This window comes from Pongo pygmaeus, chromosome 14, assembly GCF_028885625.2.
Source record: "Pongo pygmaeus isolate AG05252 chromosome 14, NHGRI_mPonPyg2-v2.0_pri, whole genome shotgun sequence".
Classification (NCBI taxonomy): Eukaryota; Metazoa; Chordata; class Mammalia; order Primates; family Hominidae; genus Pongo; species Pongo pygmaeus.
In genome coordinates this window covers 88,813,586-88,836,632 of record NC_072387.2, presented here as the reverse complement: position 1 = coordinate 88,836,632, position 23,047 = coordinate 88,813,586, and the positions used below count along the sequence as shown (strand labels likewise).

Genomic DNA, 23,047 nt, shown 5'->3' with positions numbered 1-23,047 from the left:
TCATTTGAGTCTTTGTTCTCCTGAATGTAATGTGTCTATTTTCCCCCTTTGACTACCTTTAAGATTCAATTCCTTTTATTTGGTCAGCAGTTTGACGATGATAGGCTTGTCTGTCTGTGTTTATGTGTTTTATCCTTCTTAGATTTGCCAATTTGGATCTGTGTTTTGGGTCTTTCATCAGTTTTGGAAAGTTCATGGTCACTATGTCTTCAAAATTTTTCTGCCCCATTTTTCTTTCCTCTTTTTCTGAGACTTTATGTTTAGTTCCTTGTATGTTAGATTATTTGATATTATCCTGAAAATCTCATGTATGTTTTAAAAAATTACTTTTGTCCCTTTGCTTTTGATTTGGATATTTTTTATTTTCCGTTTTTTTGTTTGTTTGTTTGTTTAGAGACAGTGCCTCACTCTGTTGCCCAAGCTGGAGTGCAGTGGCATGATTATAGCTCATTGAAGACTTTACCTCCTGGGCTCAAGGGATTCTTTTGCCTCAGTAGCTGGGATGGCAGTCACACACCACCACACCCAGCTAATTATTTAATTTAATTTTTTTTTTTTTTTTTTGTAGAGATGGGGTCTCGCTATGTTAACTAGACTTGTCTTGAACTTCTGGTGTCAAGTAATCCTCCCCACTTCAGCTTCCCAAAGTGCTGGGATTATAGATATGAACCTCTTCCTGTTTTCAAGTTCACTGTTGTTTTTCCTCTACCGTTTCTAGACTGCGAAGGAGAGTTATTTCTGATTCAAATTTTTTATTTCTGGATTTTCCAGTTTGGCTCTTTTTAATAGTTTCTGTGTATTCACTGAAGTTCCCCACCTCTCCCTGCATGTTGTCCACATTTTCCAGTAAATTCTTTAGCATTTTTATCATTATTGTGAAGTCCCTGTCTAATCTATTATCTGGGCAGTCTCTGAGTATGTTTCGATTAACTGTTTCATCTCATGTAGATCACATTTTCTTACTATTTTGTGTTCCCTTTAGTTGGTCTTATGCTAGATCTTTTGTGTAAAAGGACTGTAGAGACTGATTTTCAGTAAGGGGCATACCTTTTTTTTGTTAGGCCACTTGAGTGGAGGCTGAGTCAGTTGCCCTGTAGTCTAATTGGTTCTGGGCTTTGTAACAACTTTTGTTTGATTCAGTTCACCATTGGCTTCAAATGCTTTGAGGGCAGAATGAGAATTTTCCCTTTGGGGCTGGGTGCCGTGGCTCACACCGGTAATCCCAGCACTCTGGGAGGCCAAGGTGGACGGATCACCTGACATCAGAGGTTCAAGACCAGCCTGGCCAATGTGGTGAAACCCCATCCGAACTAAAAATACAAAAATTAGCTGGGTGTTGTGATGGGTGCCTGTAATCCCAGCTACTCAGGAGGTTGAGGCAGGAGAATCGCTTGAACCCAGGAGGGGGAGGTTGCAGTGAGCCAAGATGGTTCCACTGTACTCCAGCCTGCAACAGAGTGAGACTCTGTCAAAAATAAAAATAAAATAAAATTTAGCTAATTGCCACAAGGGGGCTGGACTTCCTTTCGTTCAAATATGACCTTGAAGGTCTTGATGCATGTTGAGAAAGGCACGGAATAGAGAAATGGATGCTACAGAAGGAAGTTGGGAGGAAGCGAGAGAAATACTCATGGAAAGCCTTTATATGCTTCCAAAAACGGCACTTTGATTCCAGAGGGCAATGTTTATTTGCCCTCTTGACAGAAAATAGTAACCCCTAGAGGACTTAGGGCTTGAGGTAAGGACTCGCAAATGGCAAAAGAATTTCTCTTCCTACCAAAGGGGTGCTAACTCAAAAAACAAGTAGGTGGAATCATTAAAGGGCCAGAGTAAGCCCTTATGGATGTTGACAAACTGCTTCAAAGGCCACCAGAAAACTCAGCCATGGGGCTGGAAAGGAAAGCATATGGTAAGTCATAAGGAGCTAGCAGAGCCGCAGTTCCAGTTAGTGTTTGTCCCCACAATGTGCCCGCAGACGGGAAGGGTTGGAGGTCATTTGAACTAGTCGGGTAAGAACAAGTATAAATCTCAGGGGATATCTGCGGGGGATCCTGGGTCTTTGCTACTGTGTAAATGCAGTAAAAGCCGCAGGCGCACAAATAATAGGAAGTGTGTGTTTAAGAAGTCACGTGGCATGTAGAGTGAAAACAGAGAAGCAGACTTGCCCCCAAGGTGAACAGTCCAGCAGGTGTACAAAGCCATTTCAGAACACACACAGAAAAAAAGAATAGGCCGTGCAGCTTCTTGGAGAAAAGCTGATTTTAGTTGAAAAAACAGGAAACCCCAAGCACTGCACGGTTTTAGGCTTTAGCCCTATCATTCTTGTGAGCCTCCTGTCCAGGAGGGCCATTAGTGCCTCAGTTCTACTCGGTGCAGACCCCAAGGTCCTTCCCACCCCCACAAGGTGATCTCAGTGGTCAGACGGGGGGAGGAGAGCTCCTTGTGACCAAGAGGAATTGTTCTGAGGGTTGGTTAGTAAGCCAGACAGCGAATGGGAGAAGAAAACCGTATGGGGATTGAATGTCTCCAGCCGAAGATGGCACTGTGTACGGGTCTTTTACAGGTAGAGAATGTACCCAAGTCGCGCAGCACCGATGTATGTTACCTGCTGCAAATCCATATGGGTCTGCAGCAACCTCACTTCTTGTCTCCTCAGAAGAAAGAATTCGACCGAGGAGACGTAAGGCAGAAGGAGAAACTGAGGCAAGTTTTAGCGCAGGAGTGAATGTTTATTAAAATGCTTTACAGCAAGAGTGAAAGGAAGTAAAGTACACTTGGAAGAGGGCCAAGTGGGCAGCTTGAGAGATCAGATGCCCCTGGTTCCAGGTTTTTGAATTGCTGGGGAGATCTTTGTTCTTAACTCCTACCTCCTGCCTTTTGGAACTGTTTTTCAGCATTGTTGCTCCTTTCCTTGTCTTTTGAATGGTAACCCACCCAAGAATGCCTCAGAGGCGTTTCACTCAGCCCTTGTGCTCTACCCTCAGACTTTGTTAGCTGGAAGCTAGTAGTTCCTTGGTAATCTCCTCCTAGTTCTTCCTTGCTCCCAGAATTACTCATGAGTCCTTGGTTAGTAAGTGTTGATGAGTGGCTGTAGACTCACTTTGTGGCTTGTGGTACTTCTGATTCTGATCTCTCGACAGCATGTATGTATGACTGCTAAAAGGTGATTTAAAGTTTCGCTGGTTTCTCTTTACCTCCATCTATGGAGGCAGATTTTTCTTCCTGACCTTCCACCAGGAATGAGAGTAAACATGGGTTTCTTTGCTCTTTTGAAGAGTTTGTCACTTTCTAGAATATAGTTAGTTCATTTATGGTTTTTTTTTTTTGGTCTCCTCAAGCTTTTTGGGTTTTAAAAAATACTCCAGTTTTGTAGTTAAAGTGGCTTGTTTTTTGTTGTTGGGGTGAGAGCAGTGGTCTCTTGTGATATTCCACATCCAGCCCAAGGTGGAATGGCTAACATAGTTTTAATGTGCATTTGTTTTATAAAAGTTAGGTTGAAAAATTTTTCCTATGTTTATTTATATATAAAAAAATATAAATTATATATGGATAACATTTTACATATTAAATATGTTTATATATAATATATAACATAATTATATAACTACTATATTAGAATATATATGATTTATGATGTAACCATTACTTATATATAATACATAATACTTACATAATTATTGTATATAATATATAATGCTCCAGAGATTAATTTAATAATTTAAGAAAATAAGCTTTTTCCCCTAAAAAGTAATGGTTACATCATAAATAATATATAATGTAATTATATATAATTACTAATTATATGTTACTGTTATACAATTAATTATATATTATATATAATTAATATATAATATATAATTAATATATGTAATTATATTATTTAATATATAATTATTTTATAATAAATAATTATGTATTATCGTATAATACATAATTATATATTGTATGTTACGTATTATATATTTTTTCCTGTTGATTGTTCATACACTCCCTAGTTTTTCTGATACATTGTTGGTTTCTTAAAAAGTTGATTTGTAGGAGCTTTTCATGTATTAGGGAAATTGTGATATGAGCTGCAACTTTCTCTTTCCCATACTGACATTTATGTTTTGATTCTGCTTATGGTAATTTTTCTAATATAGAAATGCTTCGGCTGGGTGCAGTGGCTCACGCCTGTAATCCCAGCACTTTGGGAGGCTGAGGTGGGTGGATCATTTGAGTTCAAGAGTTCGAGATCAGCCTGGCCAACAGGGTGAAACCATGTCTCTACTAAAAATATAAAAATTAGCCTGGTGTTGTGGTGGGCGCCTGTAATCCCAGCTACGGGGGAAGCTGAAGCAGAATCGCTTGAACCCAGGAGGTGGTGGTTGCAGTGACGCTAGATGGCGCCACTGCACTCCAGCCTGAGCTACAGAACAAGACTGTCTCAAAAAAACACACACACACAAAGAAATGCTTCATTTTATGTAGTTGAATTTATCCTTTATTTCATGGGGTTTGGATTTTCTATTGTAGTCATAGTCAGAAAAACTTTCCCTATTTTGAGATGAAGTTACTGCCAGTGATATTATAGCAAAAGCTATCACTAGTTGTGCTTACTGTATGCCAGCGTACTAATTGGCTTACCAGTCAATTAATGAACTCTAATTGACAATATGCATGCTACAAATCATACTGTGACTTACCACGAGAGGTCAGTGAGGCAAAATGGAAACCAGTCACTGTATTTTCTCAAGTAGTATCATCCATGTCCTTTATGATCTTATTTTTAAAGAAAATCCAGGTATGAAGTATGGATATAGCCTTATTTATGTATTTTTATTCAGATGCACACAAAGTTATCTCTATAAAACTTGACTGCATAATCCATGTTTTCCCAGGGATTTGAGATGCAACCTTAAATAGATACTAAGTTCTTATATGTATTTGGGTTTATTCTAGACTTTTTGTATATTGATCTATATCTTTTACACTATTCTCTTATTTTTGGTGATAAAAGGCTAGTCCTCTGTCAATAATGTTCATTTTTAGAATTTTCCTGCCTGGTTTTCCTTGACTGCCCTTGCCCTACAACTTTATTTTGAAAATTTTGAATATACAGAAAAGTTGAAATAATTTTACAGTGAGATACCCGTCATTGAGATTCTACCATTAATATTTCAGTGTGCTTGTCACTGTTACCCTTTGGTTCATTTCAGAGTAAATCGCAGATGTCAGTGCACTTACCCCTAAAGCATGCATACCATGCTTTACTTCAGTATTTTAGTTTTATTTTAATTTTAGAATATAGATATAATCAAGTGCACAGATCTTAAGTGTACCATTTTATAGTTTTGACAAGTGTATACATTTTTGTAACCCAGTCACCTGTTAAGATAACATTACCCTTGCCCTGGAAAATTTGCTCATTTCTTTTCCCATGCCCCCACCTACCTCTAGAAGAAAGCAGTGTTCTGCTTTTTTTACATTATATATTAGTATTGCCTGTTGTAGAACTTTTCTGTCAATGGAATCAGAGTATTATTTTAAGCAAGGCTTTAATGTGCCTGAGATTTATCCATATTATTGCATATATCTGTAGTTTGCTTCTTTGTATTGCTGAGTAGTATTCTGTTGTCAGAATCATGGTATATACAGTAGTTAACAGTAATAATGCTCTCATTATTTTTAGGCTGGATTAGTTAATTTGACACAATTTGTTAAGTCTTATTAATTGAAAATAGTACATGATGGTTCTAATAAAAATTTAAACAGTGTAGAAATAGAAACCAAAAATGAGTCTTCTTATTCCTTTCTGATTCTCATATATAAGCTTGTAAACATATGTCTGTAAAAATATACATGTGCCACCTGTTGATGAATATACCTAACTTTTTTTCATAGATAGAATCATTTGTATGTTGCTGCTACAACTGGTATTTCCAGTAACACTGCACATCATCCCATAAAAGTATACTGTTAGGTAGATTCCTATTCTTTCCAGTGGTTCCATAGAATTCCATTATGTGAGTGTATTGCACTTTGTTTAAATAGTGCTTTATTTATGATGTAATTATTACTTTTTAGGGGAAAAAAGCTTATTTTCTTGAATTATTTAAGTAATTCCTGTATGTAGTCAAAAGAAGAAAAACTTACCAAAAGACTTTGACTTGAAAAGCAAAATACTGTTTACGTTTCCCATCCTTGAACTTTTACTGTTAATATGTAGTTTTTATACTGTTACAATGGCTGAAATCCAGTGTTTTTGCATGACCAAATCATCTACGGCCATACCACTCTGAACACCCCTGATCTCATCTAACTTGGAAGGCAAGCAGGATTAGGCTTGGTTAGTACGTGGATGAGAGACTATAGTTTACGTAACCATTCTGTTCTTGTTTGTCATTTAGGTTGTTTGCTTTTTTCTTTGGCTTTCCGAATAACTATTTTCTTCTCCTGTTTCTTTCTTTAACAACGCAACTGGTACACTGTTTTTGACTTTTTAAATAACTCTGCAATGAACATCTTCCTCTATGTGTGTGTTTGCTTTATTCTCATTAGTAGAAGTTATTTTCTAGAAGTCAGCTAATGCTGCTGTTGGAGGCTTTCTTAGTATTAAGTATACTTTCTTGGTTTAAATCCAGTACTTCGGAGGAACTTGTTTTATGATGTTATGTATTGCATTATAAGTAATTCCTCATTTTGTTTTTTGTCTCAAAGAACCATTTTAAAAGAAGTTACGAGAGATACTGTGTCAATGTAAATTCTAGCCTACTTTTGAGTTCTTATATCTCTGCTCCATACATTCTGCAATTATTTATTTTCCATTTTACAGGCAATTTAAAAGTTGATAAAAAAAATTTATAAAATCTTAAATGAAGTCACTTATAAATGAAAAGTGTTTGAATGATTACAGATTCCACATAGCATTAATATATACTTCAGCTGGTCATTTATTTGTTGCTCCTTGTAATAGTTATAAATGCAATAACAGGTACTTTGAGGCCTATAACTTATGATCTTTTTTGGACATATTTTGTAAGAAATTGTCGTTGTGACGTTTCTTATATGTTACTATTACTTTCTTTAATAATCTCAAGTGCTTATCTTACCTTTTTAAAAAGTTTAATTTTTTATAGTAGCAAGCAGACTGTGAAATAGGTAGACCTTATTTTGAAAACTGCTTTATAAACTTGCAGTTACCAGTCTCTAAAGTTATTAATGTACTTTCCTAAATTGAATCGTGTTAAGTTTGGATGCCTATGATGACATTAAACAGCCAAATTGGAGGAACAGTTAAGTTCTGTGAGAATACATGAAGTTTGGAGGAATCGTGAGTATACATTGTGATTAGGAAAAGGCTCTCGAATCCACCTAGCCTCTGTGGGTTTCAGATGTAGAGAAAGTTTTATTGCCATACTGAAGTGATTGGACAATTTTGGAGCTATGAGATGTGGGGAAGGTTAAAACAGGAGTTACTTGATCCAGTCTCTTTTTAAGAATGTTGCTTGCTGGGCGCGGTGGCTCACGCCTATAATCCCAGCACTTTGGGAGTCCCAAGTGGGAGTCCCAAGTGGGTGGATCACCTGAGGTCAGAAGTTCGAGACCAACCTGGCCAACATGGTGAAACCCCATCTCTACTTAAAATACAAAAATTAGCCAGACATGGTGGTACATGCCTGTAATCCCAGCTACTGGGGAGGCTGAGGGAGGAGAATTGCTTGAACCCGGGAGGCGGAGGTTACAGTCAGCCGAGATTGCCACTGCACTCCAGTTTATGGCATGTAGAGGTTTGATTAGATAAAACGTTTTGAAGACAAAGGAAGACTAGTTAGCTGTGTCTTAGTCTAGTTGAAGAGTGAGTTGTGAAATGCCTGAATTTAGATTGCTATAATGTTGGTAATTAGGAGCTCCTTCTCAATACGTTGTGATTTGTTCTAGGGAAAAGACAGGCATAGTTATCTGTAATACCAATGGGAGAAACAGTCAAACATACCAGTAGTTGCTATGTAACAGTGGTAGAAACAATGTACAGATATATAGGTCTGGCAATTTAGGAGAAATACACAAAATGTTTCTATTAAGTAGAATTTATCTATTTATGCCTTCTAAGGGCTCAAAATTTGGTCATGAGTGCTGAGGAAATGGGATTCTGTGACTCTTTAGAAAGACATAAAGGAAAAAAATTCTCTTGAAGATTCTAATGCTATGTACTAAATTATTTTGAAATTCAGTTAACTAAAAGTTACTGGGAATGGGAAGGGAGAAAGAGTGCAAGGTGGTGAAAGCTTAATATTTTTTCACAAAAATGACCCACTTTTTCAAATCGTATGGTTCAGTGCCTTTATTTTTAAAATGAGTAAACTAAAGCCTAGAGAAATAAAATGCTAACGCAGGATTATATAACTAGTGAATAAAGTAGAAATAACACCAGACTGGAAATCTGAAAATTCTGTTTTTTTGGAGTACAGTTCAGTGCTTTTCTTCAATACCAGACTGCTTCATGGAAAGGCTGACGATTTGGCTTGGGACAAAGTAGGTTTAAAGGTAATATAGGACTTAAAATATAGCAACCAGAATTTAACTAAAGTATATTTTTAGGGGTGATTATAGGCATTTTTTTTTATCCTAGTTCATTATTTAGTAATCCTTTAAAGATTGTTAGGGTGCTTGGCAGGTTAATAAAGTGCGTCTTATTTGTAATTATATTTATTTGTAATTATTTCTAGTTTGGCAGGTCAGCTGTTAGATGAAGAAACTGAAGCTTAGTTTGCTTAGTCTTAAGATTCATGACCGGAAAAGTGTCCATAATAATTTCTCCTTTTTAAAGAAAAATTTTGGCATGACTGTGGTAACTGTATCAGAAAATTTTGGTAGCATTGTTAGAGAAAGACTTAGAAGTAAGTCTCTAACATATGTAGCCACACAGCATTAGCCAGACCTTTTAAAGAAATATGAGAAAAAGGTTAAAAGCTTAATTGACTCAGCCAAATTTATCCAACAGGATGATAGAACTAGGTTTTTTGTATTTCTAGTTTTAGTGCTATTTCTTTTGGATAATTTTGCCTTTTTTGTTTTAAAAGAAAATGTGCACTAGCCTCTGCTCTCTGATTTTAGTAACCAGAGGGATGGATTACCTGAGATCTGTTGTTAACTAGATAGAATGTGAGTAACTGGAGTGGGGTGGCCTCTAGAACCAGTCTTTTCTCAGAGAACTCAATTCTTCCTCAACTGTGAATAGGAATTAAAAAAAAAAAACCCTAAATATGAAGGTTAGTCATGGGCTACCATATTGCAGATCCACCTTTTTTTTTTTTTAAAAGAGAGAGTTCTGTGGCTTGATGTATAACCATAATTATAACCGCAACTATCTGTGCTTAATTTGTCATTTGGGCTGCTGCTGTTTGCACTGAACAGTACAAACTTTTACTTTGGTTTTGTTATCTGATTATTGGGTGTTTGACAGTTAATGGGCACTTCTTTTTTTTTTTTTTATTTAATTTAGAAGTTATGTAACTTCTAAAGCTATGGTTCTCAAGTGTGGTATCAGGATTCCTGGAATTTCCTGAGAGCCTTTCACGGTGTCTATGAGGTCCTTATTTTTCCAACTATGTATCTGTGTCAGGTCAGGTTTTCTTCATGTACTTCAACCAGTGTAACATATCATAACAGACTGAATGTAAAAACAGATACAAGAATCGGCCTGTCTTCTATGAAGCCAAACAAAGGTATTTGCAAAAAGTGTAAAACATGGTCACTCTTCTCAGAAAATTTGTATTTTATTTTGGAAAAATAGGTTTTTTTTTTAAATTTTAAAAATATGGTATTTAATTTCAGGTGAGGCTATTTATCATAGAGCTCTGCCCATCCCTGACCTGCAGTGGTGATATGACCTAAATGGGGAAGATGAGTCATTTTCAGAGGCCAATACAGATGCTGGGGGAGAGAATAGTAGGCTCCTTTTTCTGGTTTCACTAGCTGTCAGAATAATGTAAGCCAGGAACTGCTTGGGGGCCATAATTTTTGCCACACATAGAGAGCCTTTCTGAAAGTGAAAAATGCAGAATAGAGAGTCCTGGTGATATGATTTGAACTCCTGGATTCAGAAAAAAAGCCAGCCCCACATATGGGCTTCCTGTTTGTTTGCACGAATAAATTCTTCTGCTGATTACTCAAACAAATATATAGAGTTTTTAATGCTAGTTTTAATGGATTTATTATTTCAAAGTAAACAATTTTTTTCTCAATTTTAATTCTTAATAAATATTGATATAACTCTTAAATAAAAAGCTGTTTGGAGTGGTTCCTATTTTTAAAGCATAGAGGGCTCCTGATACCAAAAAGTTTGAGAATCGTTGTTCTAAAAGTAAGATGGAATCACGCTATTTCTTGGAATGATGTAGGGGAGTAAAAGAACTGGCCAATAGTTTTCAGTGTTATAATTACATGTATTGTGATACATTTTGCAGTGATGAAGAAGTATTAATAGATTGTGTGATGCTTAAGGATGGGTCATGTTTAGATATGCTTATATTTTGCTTGTATTTTGTAGAATGAACTGGGTGTATAATAACTCTTAATGAGTAGTGTTTGCTGTAACTAATTACTGTATATAAGTAATCTATTTTTGCTTTCTTGTTTGAATTAAGTGGAGCATGTAATAAACTACAGCAATTAAAATTTTCAGTGTATGTATGATGCTTGCTGCAATGAAATTTGGATTTTTAAAAGAGTAATTCTAAGTACAGAATATAAAATCATGACTTTGATGCAAATTAGATATTTTTCCTGAATATAAAATGAAAATTTGGAAGGAACAGACGTGGGTGCATATCCGTGTTCTAAAGTTACTCAGTTAACATATTTAAATTTAATTTTTAATTCCCACTACCACCTCCAGCTCCTTTTCAAGATTACTGAAAATGGAAGCTTGGGTTAAATTCCATGAGTTATATTCTACTGAATTTCTAAAGTCTACAAGAAACTCGTGCAAAACAAACTTTTTGAAATATTGTATTGGAGTATTATAGCTTTCTTTACGGTCTCATTACTGTTTTGAAAATCTGAAAAACTAAAACACACTATGGGTGTGTTGGGGGATTAGTACAACCTTTATTCCTAGAGGTGATTTGTTTCTTATTAAGAATATTTAGTTTTTAAAGATATTTTATTATAACATTTGATTTTCTGTATTAATTTGGCTTCTGTAACTTTAGTGTGTGTACTTCCCTCTCCACCCCAGATATAGTTGGAAGAGAAAGACCTTCTTAGATGGTCACTTCTGTGCTTTTAAAGGGTATGCATGAAGCTGGAAGTCTCCAACTGAACTGTTTTTAAAAACAAAGATGCCAGCTGGGCACTATTGCTCACACCTGTAAATCCCAACACTTTGGGAGGCTGAGGAAGAAGGATCACTTGAGGCCAGGAGTTCGAAACCAGCCTGGTCAACAGAGCAAGACCCTATTTGTACACCCAAACAAAAATTAGCCAGGTGTAGTTGTGTGCACCTGTAGTCCTAGCTACTGGGGAGGCAGCGGTGGGAGGATCTCTTGGCAGGAGTTCAAGGCTTCAGTGAACCATGATTGCACCACTGCCCTCCAGCCTGGGTAACAGCAAGACTTTGTCTCTAAAAAAATGAAATGAAAAAAAAAAAAAAACTTCATTAGCTGTATCCTTAACACAGTATATTCAGGAATTGACAAAGTTTTATTTTTATGCCTTTAAAATCATTAATGTGAATGACTTCATAGTGATTTGGAGATTAAATTTGCCAAAGCTCACTGAAGCAGTTAATTTGAAATCCTTGGAGAATTAAAATTGGAAACCCCAGTGTTCGTGAATGCTCACTTTGCTCCATTTCACTGGACTCCTGTCCCTCATATGTGTCAAGAAGGTCAAGTAGGCCTTAGGCTCTTTCTGATGGGTTCCCTTGGCCTGGGCTTTTAAAAATTTTTTCTTTCGCAGATGGCCATAAAGCATACTTGCATTCAATTTCCATTCCTATCTAAATTCAGATCCCTGTTTAAATGTCCCTTCAACAGAGTCCTTCCTTGATGATCTTAAATAATACTTGTTTTATCTTTTCTGTCTCCTTACCTTTCTTTCTTCCTTTCTCCTCCTTTACACTTTATCTTTTCAACCTGGATTTTTCCTCAGAGCACGTGTCTACATGACAATACATACTATAAACGTATGTTTGTGTAATATGCATATTGTCTTCCCCCACCCCCCAGTGTAAATTCCGTGGCAACAGTGATGTTTCTAGAAGCTGTATTTTCAGGATCTAGAACAGTGACAGAGTAGGTGCTTTTAAAATTTTCTTGAATAATGAATGCGATATTTGGACGATAATCACTAAACCCAACATACTTATTTTCTTATTTTATTCATCAAACTTTATATGAAGATGAAAGATTCCCTGACAGAAATGAGCCATTGATCTAGTGAGACATATATTTGTATGTATATTCTCTCGCTTAGTAACTATTAATATGGCTCAGATCTTTTGTAGTGTGTATTTTATCTACAGTGTAATTTTTAAAAAATGCTTTTCTATTACTAATATATGTAGATCAGTAATTGAACAGACTACTGTGTTATTTTATATTTCATATATTTGCACAGTATCTCATGAACAGATTTAAACCTAATGATTATACTCATTGATATTTGTGAGGGATTTACTATCCAATCCAGTGCTTATCTGCCAAGAGCTGTTCAGCCTATGCTTGAAACCATTCTAATGATGGAGAACCCTCAGGCAGTTTATTCTGCCTTTGGGAGGCCTCTGATTATTTAAAAAAAAAAAAAAAAAGCCTATCTCTATTTTAAGCCAAAACCTGTTTGGCTGCTTCTGCTTACTGGCTTTAGTTACATTCCTTGGAGGATATATTGGACAAATGTAAAACTGGCTTAGTTACATTCCTTGGAGGATTATTGGACAAATGTAATCCTTTTTCCTTGTGATAACCTTTCAATTATTTTAAGACTTACCAAGTTCTCTCTGACATTTCAGTTCTCTAGGCTGAGAATCCCTAGAAAACCATCTAATAATGATACCCATTTACCATCTTGGTCATTTTCTAAGAATCTGTTTGAGTTTGTTTATGCATTTATAAAGGTGGAACCTAGAACTGAAAGCACTAACACTCTACTGCATAGGAGAGCAGCACTCTTTCCTGTCTAGTTCTCAGTTTCCTGTTTTATTGCATGTTTATAATTTATGTTTCCCCCCAGCCATTTCACACTTTCATTTCCTTTAACTTAACCGTTTACTAAACCGCTTAAGTTTCACCTTCTATTTGCCTTCTACAAATGCGATTGTTAAGTTAGATCTCATGCCTTATTTTGTAGTTTTCGCTTTTGTTTGTATTCTGCCCCCTCACCAGCCCCAACACACACACAGAAGAGTAATTGCAGTTGGAGCACTTGGTGATCAGAATCATACTTTATTGGCAGATTTTGTTGTTTGTGGGAGCTAAGAAGTACTTTTCAAAACTTGATTCTTTTTTTCCCTGATCTATAAGGCAATTTCAGGTCTACTTTTTCTTTCACACATTTTCAGGATGCTAGCAGTATATAGCAGGGATAAAGAAAAGTCTAGCTCTGACAAGGTATAGATCATTCAAATTACAAACCTTTTATCAGCAGTGGCAACTGGTAAAGTACCTTGAACAATCTTGCTAGCCATGGAGATAATTTTTTAAAATAATTTGCTATATGAATATAGTTTTTTTAATTAGGTAATTTGAATGTTTAATTGACTTTGCATAACATCATTACTAGATAGATGTTCAGATAATATAGCACTTAAGACAAATAGAAAAGAGAACATATGTTTTGCCTTTCTGTTCCTGATACATAACATTTCAGTATATTATTACATTTCTGTGGTCCATGTTTTTTACTCAGCTTTTTGTTTTCAAAAATATTGAAGTAAAAATGGAACTTCTTGTAGGACTTAAGAAAAATTGTCTCCCAAATGCAAATTCAGTTGTTTTGCCATTAAATGTGAAATTACAACCCCTGCTTCTATATAATTTGAACTTTTAACAAATGTTAAAAAGTCATCTGCCTTTCAGATTATTTAAAGGATTTAGAACTGTATATGGTAGTATATTTGTTGTGGCTAATGGTTTTTTATTCAGTTCAGATTTCTTCTACAGAAGATGTTGAGCAGAGATTCTTCTGGAATTCTATCTTGCTGTTTTATCAAACTGTGGTTTATAGACCATAATCATTATAAAAATCACGAAAGCCTTCCTCTAGATTTTTAGCTGCTAACATTTTAATTCAGTTTTAAAATGTCCTATTTAAAAAATAATGGTGTGAAAATGAAATAGATTTGGTATTTCGTTGAGAGAATTGAAAAATGACAGGTAAGTTACTGGAAAAACCACTAATAAGTTGAAAATTCACCACAACAATCAAACCAATATTAAATTACAGCATTTAGACTCAGTGTAGACTGAATTTATATACAGCAGTTGCAATAAAACACAATAATAGTATTATGTATTATAATGATTTCCAGTAAATTGAAATATGTTTAGCTTGATGTCTGGTTTGGTTGATGTCTGGTTGATTTGGTTGATAGGGAGTGACTGTAACTCTAGGTGTTTAAAAAGTAAATTGGAAGTCAGGTTTCTGGCACCTCGTTGTAAGAGGCAGTCTAGTGTGATGATTAAGAATGTGGCCTTTGGAGTATGAGATTTAGTTTTAAATCTTGATTCATTTTCTTGCCATGTAGTCTTGGGAAGTCTACTTAGCTTTTCTCTGAACCTCAGTTTCTTTATCAGTAAAGTGAGAGCCCAATATAGTATGTAAAATTAGAAGTGCAGTTCATGGCACAAACTAGGTGTTGAGTAAGTGTTAGTAATTAACTACTGCTATTATTTTATTGTTAGTTATTCTAACTTGTAAAATCTTAATAATTTTAGCTTAGTTATAAACAATTATATCATTCTTTTGAATTGGATGAAAATAGTTCAGACATCAAAAATTTTCCGTCCTGACATTGTTAATTGAAATAAACCAGGCACAGAAAGATTAATGCTGTATGTTACCACTCATATATGGGAGCTAAATAAGTTGGTCTCATATAAGTAGAAAGTAGAATAGTGGTTACCAAATGCTGGGAAGGGTGGTAGGGAGATAGGGAGAGGTTGGTTAACAGATACAAAATTACGCTGGATTGGATGAGTAAGTTCTAGTGTTGTTTAACACTGTAGGGTAACTATAGTTAATTTATTATATATTTTCAGATAGCTAGAAGAGAAGATTTTGAATGTTCCCAACACAAAGAAATATATTTTTTAGGTGATAGATATGCTAATTACCCTGATTGTTCATTACACATTGCATACAGGTATCAGAATATCACATTGTACTCTATGAATACATACAATTATTATGTGGTTTTTTTTAAAAAAAACTTTCCCTTCTTACCCTGTCCCTCCTTTACTTAGTTCTTACTATCATCCCATCCAAATAGCCGAAGTTTATTTATCCTTCCACATATATATAAACCTGATTTCTCTCTTCTCCCCCAACACAAATGGCAAATACTATACAAACCTTTTCTCTGTCTTGCATTTTAAATTTAATAAATTGATATGAAGATTTCTTTAAGGGTTGAAAACTTCATTATCTGTCTTTTTATCTTTTTGCTACATACATGTCATTCTTTTGTGTGGATTTTAATAGTTTATTTTTCCAGTTCTCTCTAAATGGACGTGCACATTTTTGATTTTACAATCAATATGACAATGAGTAACTTGTACACATGTCATTTTGAACACATGAGTATATGTGTAGAATAAATTTGTAGATGTACATTGCATTTGTGACCTTGATACTACCAGAGTACTCTATCAGCTACCAGTGTACTCACACCAGCTCATGTTTAAAATTGCGTTTTCATTAGTCTTGCCACCAGAATACATTTTCATATTTATTGGATTTTGCCAGCCTGATAACTGAAAAATATTTCAGTGTAACTTAAATTTGTATTTCTCTTATGGGTGAGGTTGAATTTTTACTCATTTAAGAGTCATTTTTATTTATTTTATGGTTTAGCATCTATTCATATCCTTTGTCTTTTTTTCTCTTATAATGTTAGTCTTGGTAAAAACACTGTGGGTTAGGGGAATTAGCCTTTTTGTGATGAGATAAACTGAGCTTGTTTTTCATTTGTTGACTCTTCATTATGAGGTTTTTTTTTTTGTTTTTTATAATCACATTACTTTTTTGATGTATGGATTTTGTGTCTTCCTTACTCCAGGGTTAAATAAATTGTGTTTTCCTCTAACGTGTTTCCAAGTTTATTTTGTAAAAGGTAATTGCCAAGTTGTCTCAATACATTTTCTTTTTTTTTTGAGATAGGGTCTTACTCTGTCACCCAGACTGGAATGCAGTGACGCGATCCCAAATCACTGCAGCTTTGAACTTCTGGGCTCAGATGATTCTTCCCCCTCAGCCTCCCGAGTAGCTGGGACTACAGGCACACACTACCATGCCTAATTTTTTTTTGGTAGAGACTGGGTTTTGCCATTTTGCCCAGACTGGTCTTGAACTCCTGGGCTCAAGCGATGTGCCCGCCTAGGTCTCCCAAGGTGCTGTTATTACAGGGTTGATTCACTGTGCCTGGCCTCAATACTGTTTATTGCATAATTTATCTCTTCTTAGTTGGTTTGGATGCCACTTTTATAAAATCTGAATTCCTAGTACATTTGGATCCATTTCTAGACTTTTTTTTTGCTGTTTAAACTAATATACTGATGGGTATGTTTTTAAGAAATAAAATGGCTACACATAGCATTAAGGAGTGTTAGTATAAAGAGAACTTAAATTTCTTCAAGGTCCTCTGTGACCCAGGTGCTTTTTACATGTATTAACTCACTTAACTATTATTCTCACTAATTCAGTTTGTAACTGGAATTTGTAGAATGTGCAGTTGGCTAAATTTTCTTCAACATTGGTTTTTTCTTTAGCTGTGATGCAGATCCATCTGCCCTAGCAAAATATGTTCTGGCTTTGGTAAAGAAAGACAAAAGTGAAAAAGAGTTAAAGGCATTATGTATTGATCAGCTGGATGTATTTCTTCAGAAAGGTAAGCTCTTTGGTTTAAAAATACTACTATATTTTAAAAAGTTATTTAAGGCTTGGCACGGTGGTTCACGCCTGTAATCCCAGCACTTTGGGAGGCTGAGGTGGGTGGATCACCTGAGGTCAGGAGTTCAAGACCAGCCTGGCCAACATGGTGAAACTCTGTCTCTACAAAAAATATAAAAATTAGCTGGGCATGATGGTGGGTGCCTGTAATCCCGGCTACTTGGGAGGCTGAGGCAGGAGAATTGCTTAAAACCGGGAGGCAGAGGTTGCTGTGAGCTGAGATCGCGCCATTGCACTCCAGCCTGGGCGACAAAGTGAGACTCATCTCAAAAAAAATAAATAAAGTTATTTAAAATAAGTTTATCCACAGAATATTAAAGGAACTTGGTAAGAAGCTCTAATTTTAACAAAGTTAAATAAACAGTATTATTATTGAGTATATCCATAGCTTATTTAAAATGGATGCCACCTCTCAGTAATGTCCATGTGCTTATCCTTAAAGCATGTTGATATTTTTTCTTACATAGATTAAAAGATTAAGAAAATGACTGCCTATTTATTTAAAGCTAGTACTGCTTAGGAAACTGCTTTGAATCTTACCTAGCACATTGCTTTTCAGCTTTTTGTACCTTGCCACATCTAGATTATGATAGTGTTTGTGTTTGCAACACTGAGTAGGCGACACAGAGAAGACTTAGTCATGGCTGGAGGTGACTAGCCCAGAGGGCTGCAACCATTCCAGTCTCTACCGTCTTGAAAATAGCATGAATCAGTATTGTCTCAGGACTTGTGCCATGGCACACTGGTTGGGAAGCTGTTGATATTAGTATATTTTCTTTCTTTTTACTTTTTTTTTTTTGAGATGGAGTCTTGCTCTGTCACCCAGGCTGGAGTGCAATGGTGCGATCTTGAGTGCAGTGGTGTGATCTTGAGTGCAGTGGCGCGATCTCTGCTCACTGCAATCTCCGTCTCCTGGGTTCAAGTGATTCTCCTGCCTCAGCCTCCCTAGTATCTGGAATTATAGGCACCTGCCATCATGCCTGGCTAATTTTTGTGGAGACGGGGTTTCATCACGTTGGCCAGGCTGGTCTTGAACTCCTGACCTCAGGTGATCCACCCGCCCTTGGCCTCCCAAAGTGCTGGGATTACAGACGTAAGCCACCGCGCCCGGCCAGTAGTAGTATATTTTCTAATTTATAATAAAGTCAAGGTATATTTCATCATATTAGAGATAAGAGATGTGGAAGCGGGGAATTAATCTTAACAAATGTGTTTTAATCTGTGGTATTTGGTTTTATTTTTAGAGACACAGATATTTGTGGAAAAACTTTTTGATGCTGTGAATACAAAGAGTTACCTACCTCCTCCAGAGCAGCCATCATCAGGAAGCCTGAAGGTAGAATTTTTTCCACACCAAGAAAAAGATATAAAGAAGGAAGAGGTAATGATTTGTGTTATACCTTACAGGTTATTTAAACACATAAGAGGAATAACTAAACTGAGTTTTTATCTTCTGTATCTTTGTGTTGGAGTCCTCAGGACCACTTCCAGTTTAAATGATTTTTCTAGGAGGACTCGTAGGACTCTGCATATAATTATGCTTATGGCCCTGGCTTATTTCAGCAAAAGGATATAAAGCAAAGTCAGCAAATGGAAAAGGTGTATGAGGCCAAGTCCAGTGGAAAACAAGCACAAGCTTACAAAGTCCTCAGAGTTGCACAGGATGTGCTTAATTCCCCTAGCAGTGAACTGTAACAACACATGGGGATTAGGCAAGCTCCTTAGAAACTCTGCCCTGCGTTCTTATTTGGAACTGGTCACATAGGCACCACCTACCTAGTATGTACCAAAATTCCAGACTCCTGGGAGGAAGGCAGATGTTTAGTGTAGACCATATTGTTTCATAAATAATTCAGTCACAGTGAACCATTCCTTATCAGGGGGTAATGGGAACCCTCGAGAAATCAAAGTGCCCAGGAGCCAGCCAAAGGCCAGCCTTACAAGCATGCTGGCTTTCTAAGGTTAGTATTATCAGGCCTGCTTTTACTCTGCACAATATCTTACAGACATAGAGTCTTAATATCTGTTCTATGAAAATAATTGGGTCGACAGTTGGTCTGTTTGCTTTTGTCATACATGTATTTAGTAGGGGACTGTTTTTAAGGTAGTAAAACACAAGGACCTTCACAGGACGGTGGAAATGACTTCATACTTCAAGAGGTCCCAAAACTTTTTGGGTATTTTATAACCTTCTCTCTTCACCCTTAGTTAATAGTCATATAATAATTTATATCTTTTCAGTTTGATGTTAAAAGATTATAATTTGGCCAGGGTGAGCTTGGTGGCTCATGCCTGTAATCCCAGCACTCTGGAAGGCTGAGGCGGGAGGATCACTTGAGCCCAGGAGTTTGAGACCAGTCTGGGTTATATAGTGAGACCTCATCTCTATGAAAAAAATTTTAAAATTAGCCAGGCGTGATGGGGTGGTGCATGCTTGTAGTCCCAACTACTTGATGGGCTGAGGTGGGAGAACTGCTTGAGCCCCAGAGCCTGAGGGTGCAGATTGAAGCACTACACTGCAGCCTAGGCAACGGAGCAAGACCCTGTCTAAAAAAAAAAAAAAAAAAAATACAATTTTAGTGAAAATAATTGTTGGCAGTTAAGCCATTATGTTTCTGCATTTAGCCCTAGCTTTAGGTCACACAAATCTTAGTTAAAAATTTGGTTCTACAAATCACTGGTTTGTGACCTTGAAAACATTATTTTTCTGAACCTCATTTTACTCAGCTGCGAAATGGAAATATTAAAGGTTCTTGTGAGGAATAAGCAAAATAATGTATATAAAGCACCAGTCAAGTGCTTTATATACATTATTTTACTTACTCCTCACACGTGGCACATGGTAGGTTCTCAGTAAACGGTAGCTGCTGTCATTTTTGAGATTGTTAGAGATGTTGCTGTTGTGACCTTTGTTTTTTCTCCTTTTATGCTTTTTCCAGATTATATATAAATAATACATTTTATTATGCAATAAAATATATATAATATTATGTAATCTCAAATATATTTATATCTCTATCTGAATATATTTACACACATGTATATTTATATATTTTCGTATACACATACCCACATGTAACATCCCAATCAGTTTTTTCTGCCTGAGAAGACCAGAAATGTAATTTAGAAGTGAACCTATTTCATACCTAACAGTATAAGGGTTCTGTTAGGAAGAAAGGGACAGTGGATATTGTCTTGGTAATTGCTTATGCAACATAGAGATATGCAATGGTTTATTCAAGTTTTGCCTACTGGTGGAACTTTGGGTTGGTTTCAGATTTTTGCTGTTAAAAATTATACTTTGGCCGGGCGCAGTGGCTCTCGCCTGTAATTCCAGCACTTTGGGAGGCTGAGGCGGGTGGATCACCTTAGGTCAGGAGTTCGAGACCAGCTTGGCCAACATGGTGAAACCCCGTCGCTACTAAAAACAAAAATTAGCCAGGCATGGTGGCAGGTGCCTGTAATCCCAGTTACTCGAGAAACTGAGACAGGAGAATCGCTTGAACCTGGGAGACAGAGGTTGTAGTGAGCTGAGACCACGCCATTGCACTCCAGCCTGTGTGACAAGAGCTAAACTCTGTCTGAAAAAAAAAATATATATATATGTATGTATATATATATATATATGTATGTATATATGTATGTATATATATATATATGTATGTATATATATATGTATGTGTATATATGTATGTGTATATATATGTATGTGTGTGTGTGTGTACATATATATATATATATATATATATATATATATATATGCTTTAATTCTCAGAAAATCTTGAGTAAATCACAGTCTCTTGGCTTGAGTAGTCTTCCCCTAAATCGAGTTAGTAGCAAAGCCTTAGTCTTATTATCTATTGATGTAATAATACTTCCTGTTTTTTCAACCAATTATGGGAGATACTTATCCCTGATCTTTCAGAATTGTTGAAATGCCAGATGGCAATCTACGTTTAAAATGCTGTGGCTATACTAAAAGTTTACAGATGGGCATGTGCTGTGGAATATGGTGATCTCTTAGATTACTCGCAAAAATGTATTGAGTAAATAGAAGGGAAAGAGTGCATCAGAAGGATTGTATTAGTACCCGGTTTTTTGTCTGGTCTGGGAGGAGAGCTGGAATAGGTGGAAAGAGTATGAAAGTACTTGAATTTAAAAAGGCAAACTGTTGAAAGAACGCTTTAAAGATTATTTCTCCTAGTTTGGTCTGTTAATAGGATTTCCATTTGATTTCTCATCTAAAGTGGCACACTTTTTTTTTTGTTTGTTTTTTGAGACCGAGTCTTACCTTATTGCCCAGGCTGGAGTGTCGTGGCGCCATAGCGGCTCACTGCAATCTCTGCCTCCTGGGTTCAAGCAGTTCTCCTCCTTCAGCCTCCCGAGTATCCCTCCTGTAATCCCCTTCTGGGATTACAGGCGCTTGCCACCATGCCCAGCTAATTTTTGTATTTTTAGTAGACATGATATTTCAGCATGTTGGCTAGGCTGGTCTTAAACTGCTGACCTCAAGTGATCCACCCACCTCTGCCTTTAAAAGTGCCGGGATTACAGGTATGAGCCACTGTGCCCAGCCTAAAGTGGTACATTTTGACAGTCAGAAGCTCTTATCAAAAGGATGCTGAAACAGCTGGCATAAACTGGGACATGTGTACCCTGTGCGTAGACTGCCTGCATAAGAATATCTTATGGTTCTCAGTAACGCAAAATCTTGAGCTCTGTCTTATTTATAGAAGCCACTTGCACAATATTTCCTGAATTTGTTTAACCTCTAAGTCCCTTTTTTCTAATTATCTAGAAAAACAGTGATTCCTGTCGTTCCTATTGTTGAGGACCATTATTCTCAACAATATAGTCTGGAGAAGGTAGCACTGAGAATATTTTCCAAGGTTGCTTTCTAGTAGCTATATAATGTGAATGGAGGCACCTTGTAGGAAACAGAAATATATAGCTGTCATGCTGCTGTGAGAAACTGGAGAACTATTTCACCTTATACATTGTCTTCCCAGGCGCATATATATATATGTATATATAATATTATATATTATTATATATAGTTATATATATTATTATATGTTACAGATATATGTTACATATATATGTATAATATATATGTTACAGATATATGTTACATATATGTATAATATGTTACATATATAATATATATTATATAGTCATATATAATATATAGTCATATAATATATATTTTATATAATATATATTATATAGTCATATATAATATATATTTATATATTATATATTATATATATTTTATATAATATATATTATATAGTCATATATAATATATATTTATATATTATATATTATATATATTATATATATTATATATTATATATTATATATTATATATTTTATATATTATATATAATATATGATGTATAATATATATTATTTATATATATATTTTATATCTATATTTTATTTATATTTATGTATTTATTTATATTTGTATATATATCTATATATAAATATATAAATACATTAGAACTCACCAAGTCATAAATACATACACATAAACATATATTTATATATTTTTGTATATTATATTATATAAAAATATATATAAATATATAAATATGTATAATTATATAATATATAATTATTATATATTTATATATTATATGTATTTTATATTTTATATAAATACATAATATATTTATATAAAATATTATAAATATGTAATATATTTATATAAAATATTATAAATATATAATATATATGTATAAATATATATTATATATTGTATATAATATATAATATATAATATACATCATTATATAAATATATGTTTATATATAAATATGTATATGTTTGTGTGTGTGTGTGTATTTATGACTTGGTGAGTTCTAATGTATTCTTCTATATTCCTTGATGT

General features: G+C 35.3%; 1 protein-coding gene across 50 annotated transcripts in view; it reads left to right on the top strand.

Moving 5' to 3' along the window:
- Nucleotides 1-23,047, top strand: part of RBM26 (RNA binding motif protein 26) — a 93,546-nt gene that overhangs the window by 9,767 nt on the left and 60,732 nt on the right. For all 50 annotated transcript variants that reach the window (XM_054447324.2, XM_054447325.2, XM_054447310.2 and 47 more), the window contains exons 2-3: nucleotides 16,971-17,089; nucleotides 18,396-18,532. In XM_054447324.2, the coding sequence (XP_054303299.1) occupies nucleotides 16,971-17,089; nucleotides 18,396-18,532 (256 nt within the window). The remainder of the gene's footprint in view (nucleotides 1-16,970; nucleotides 17,090-18,395; nucleotides 18,533-23,047) is intronic.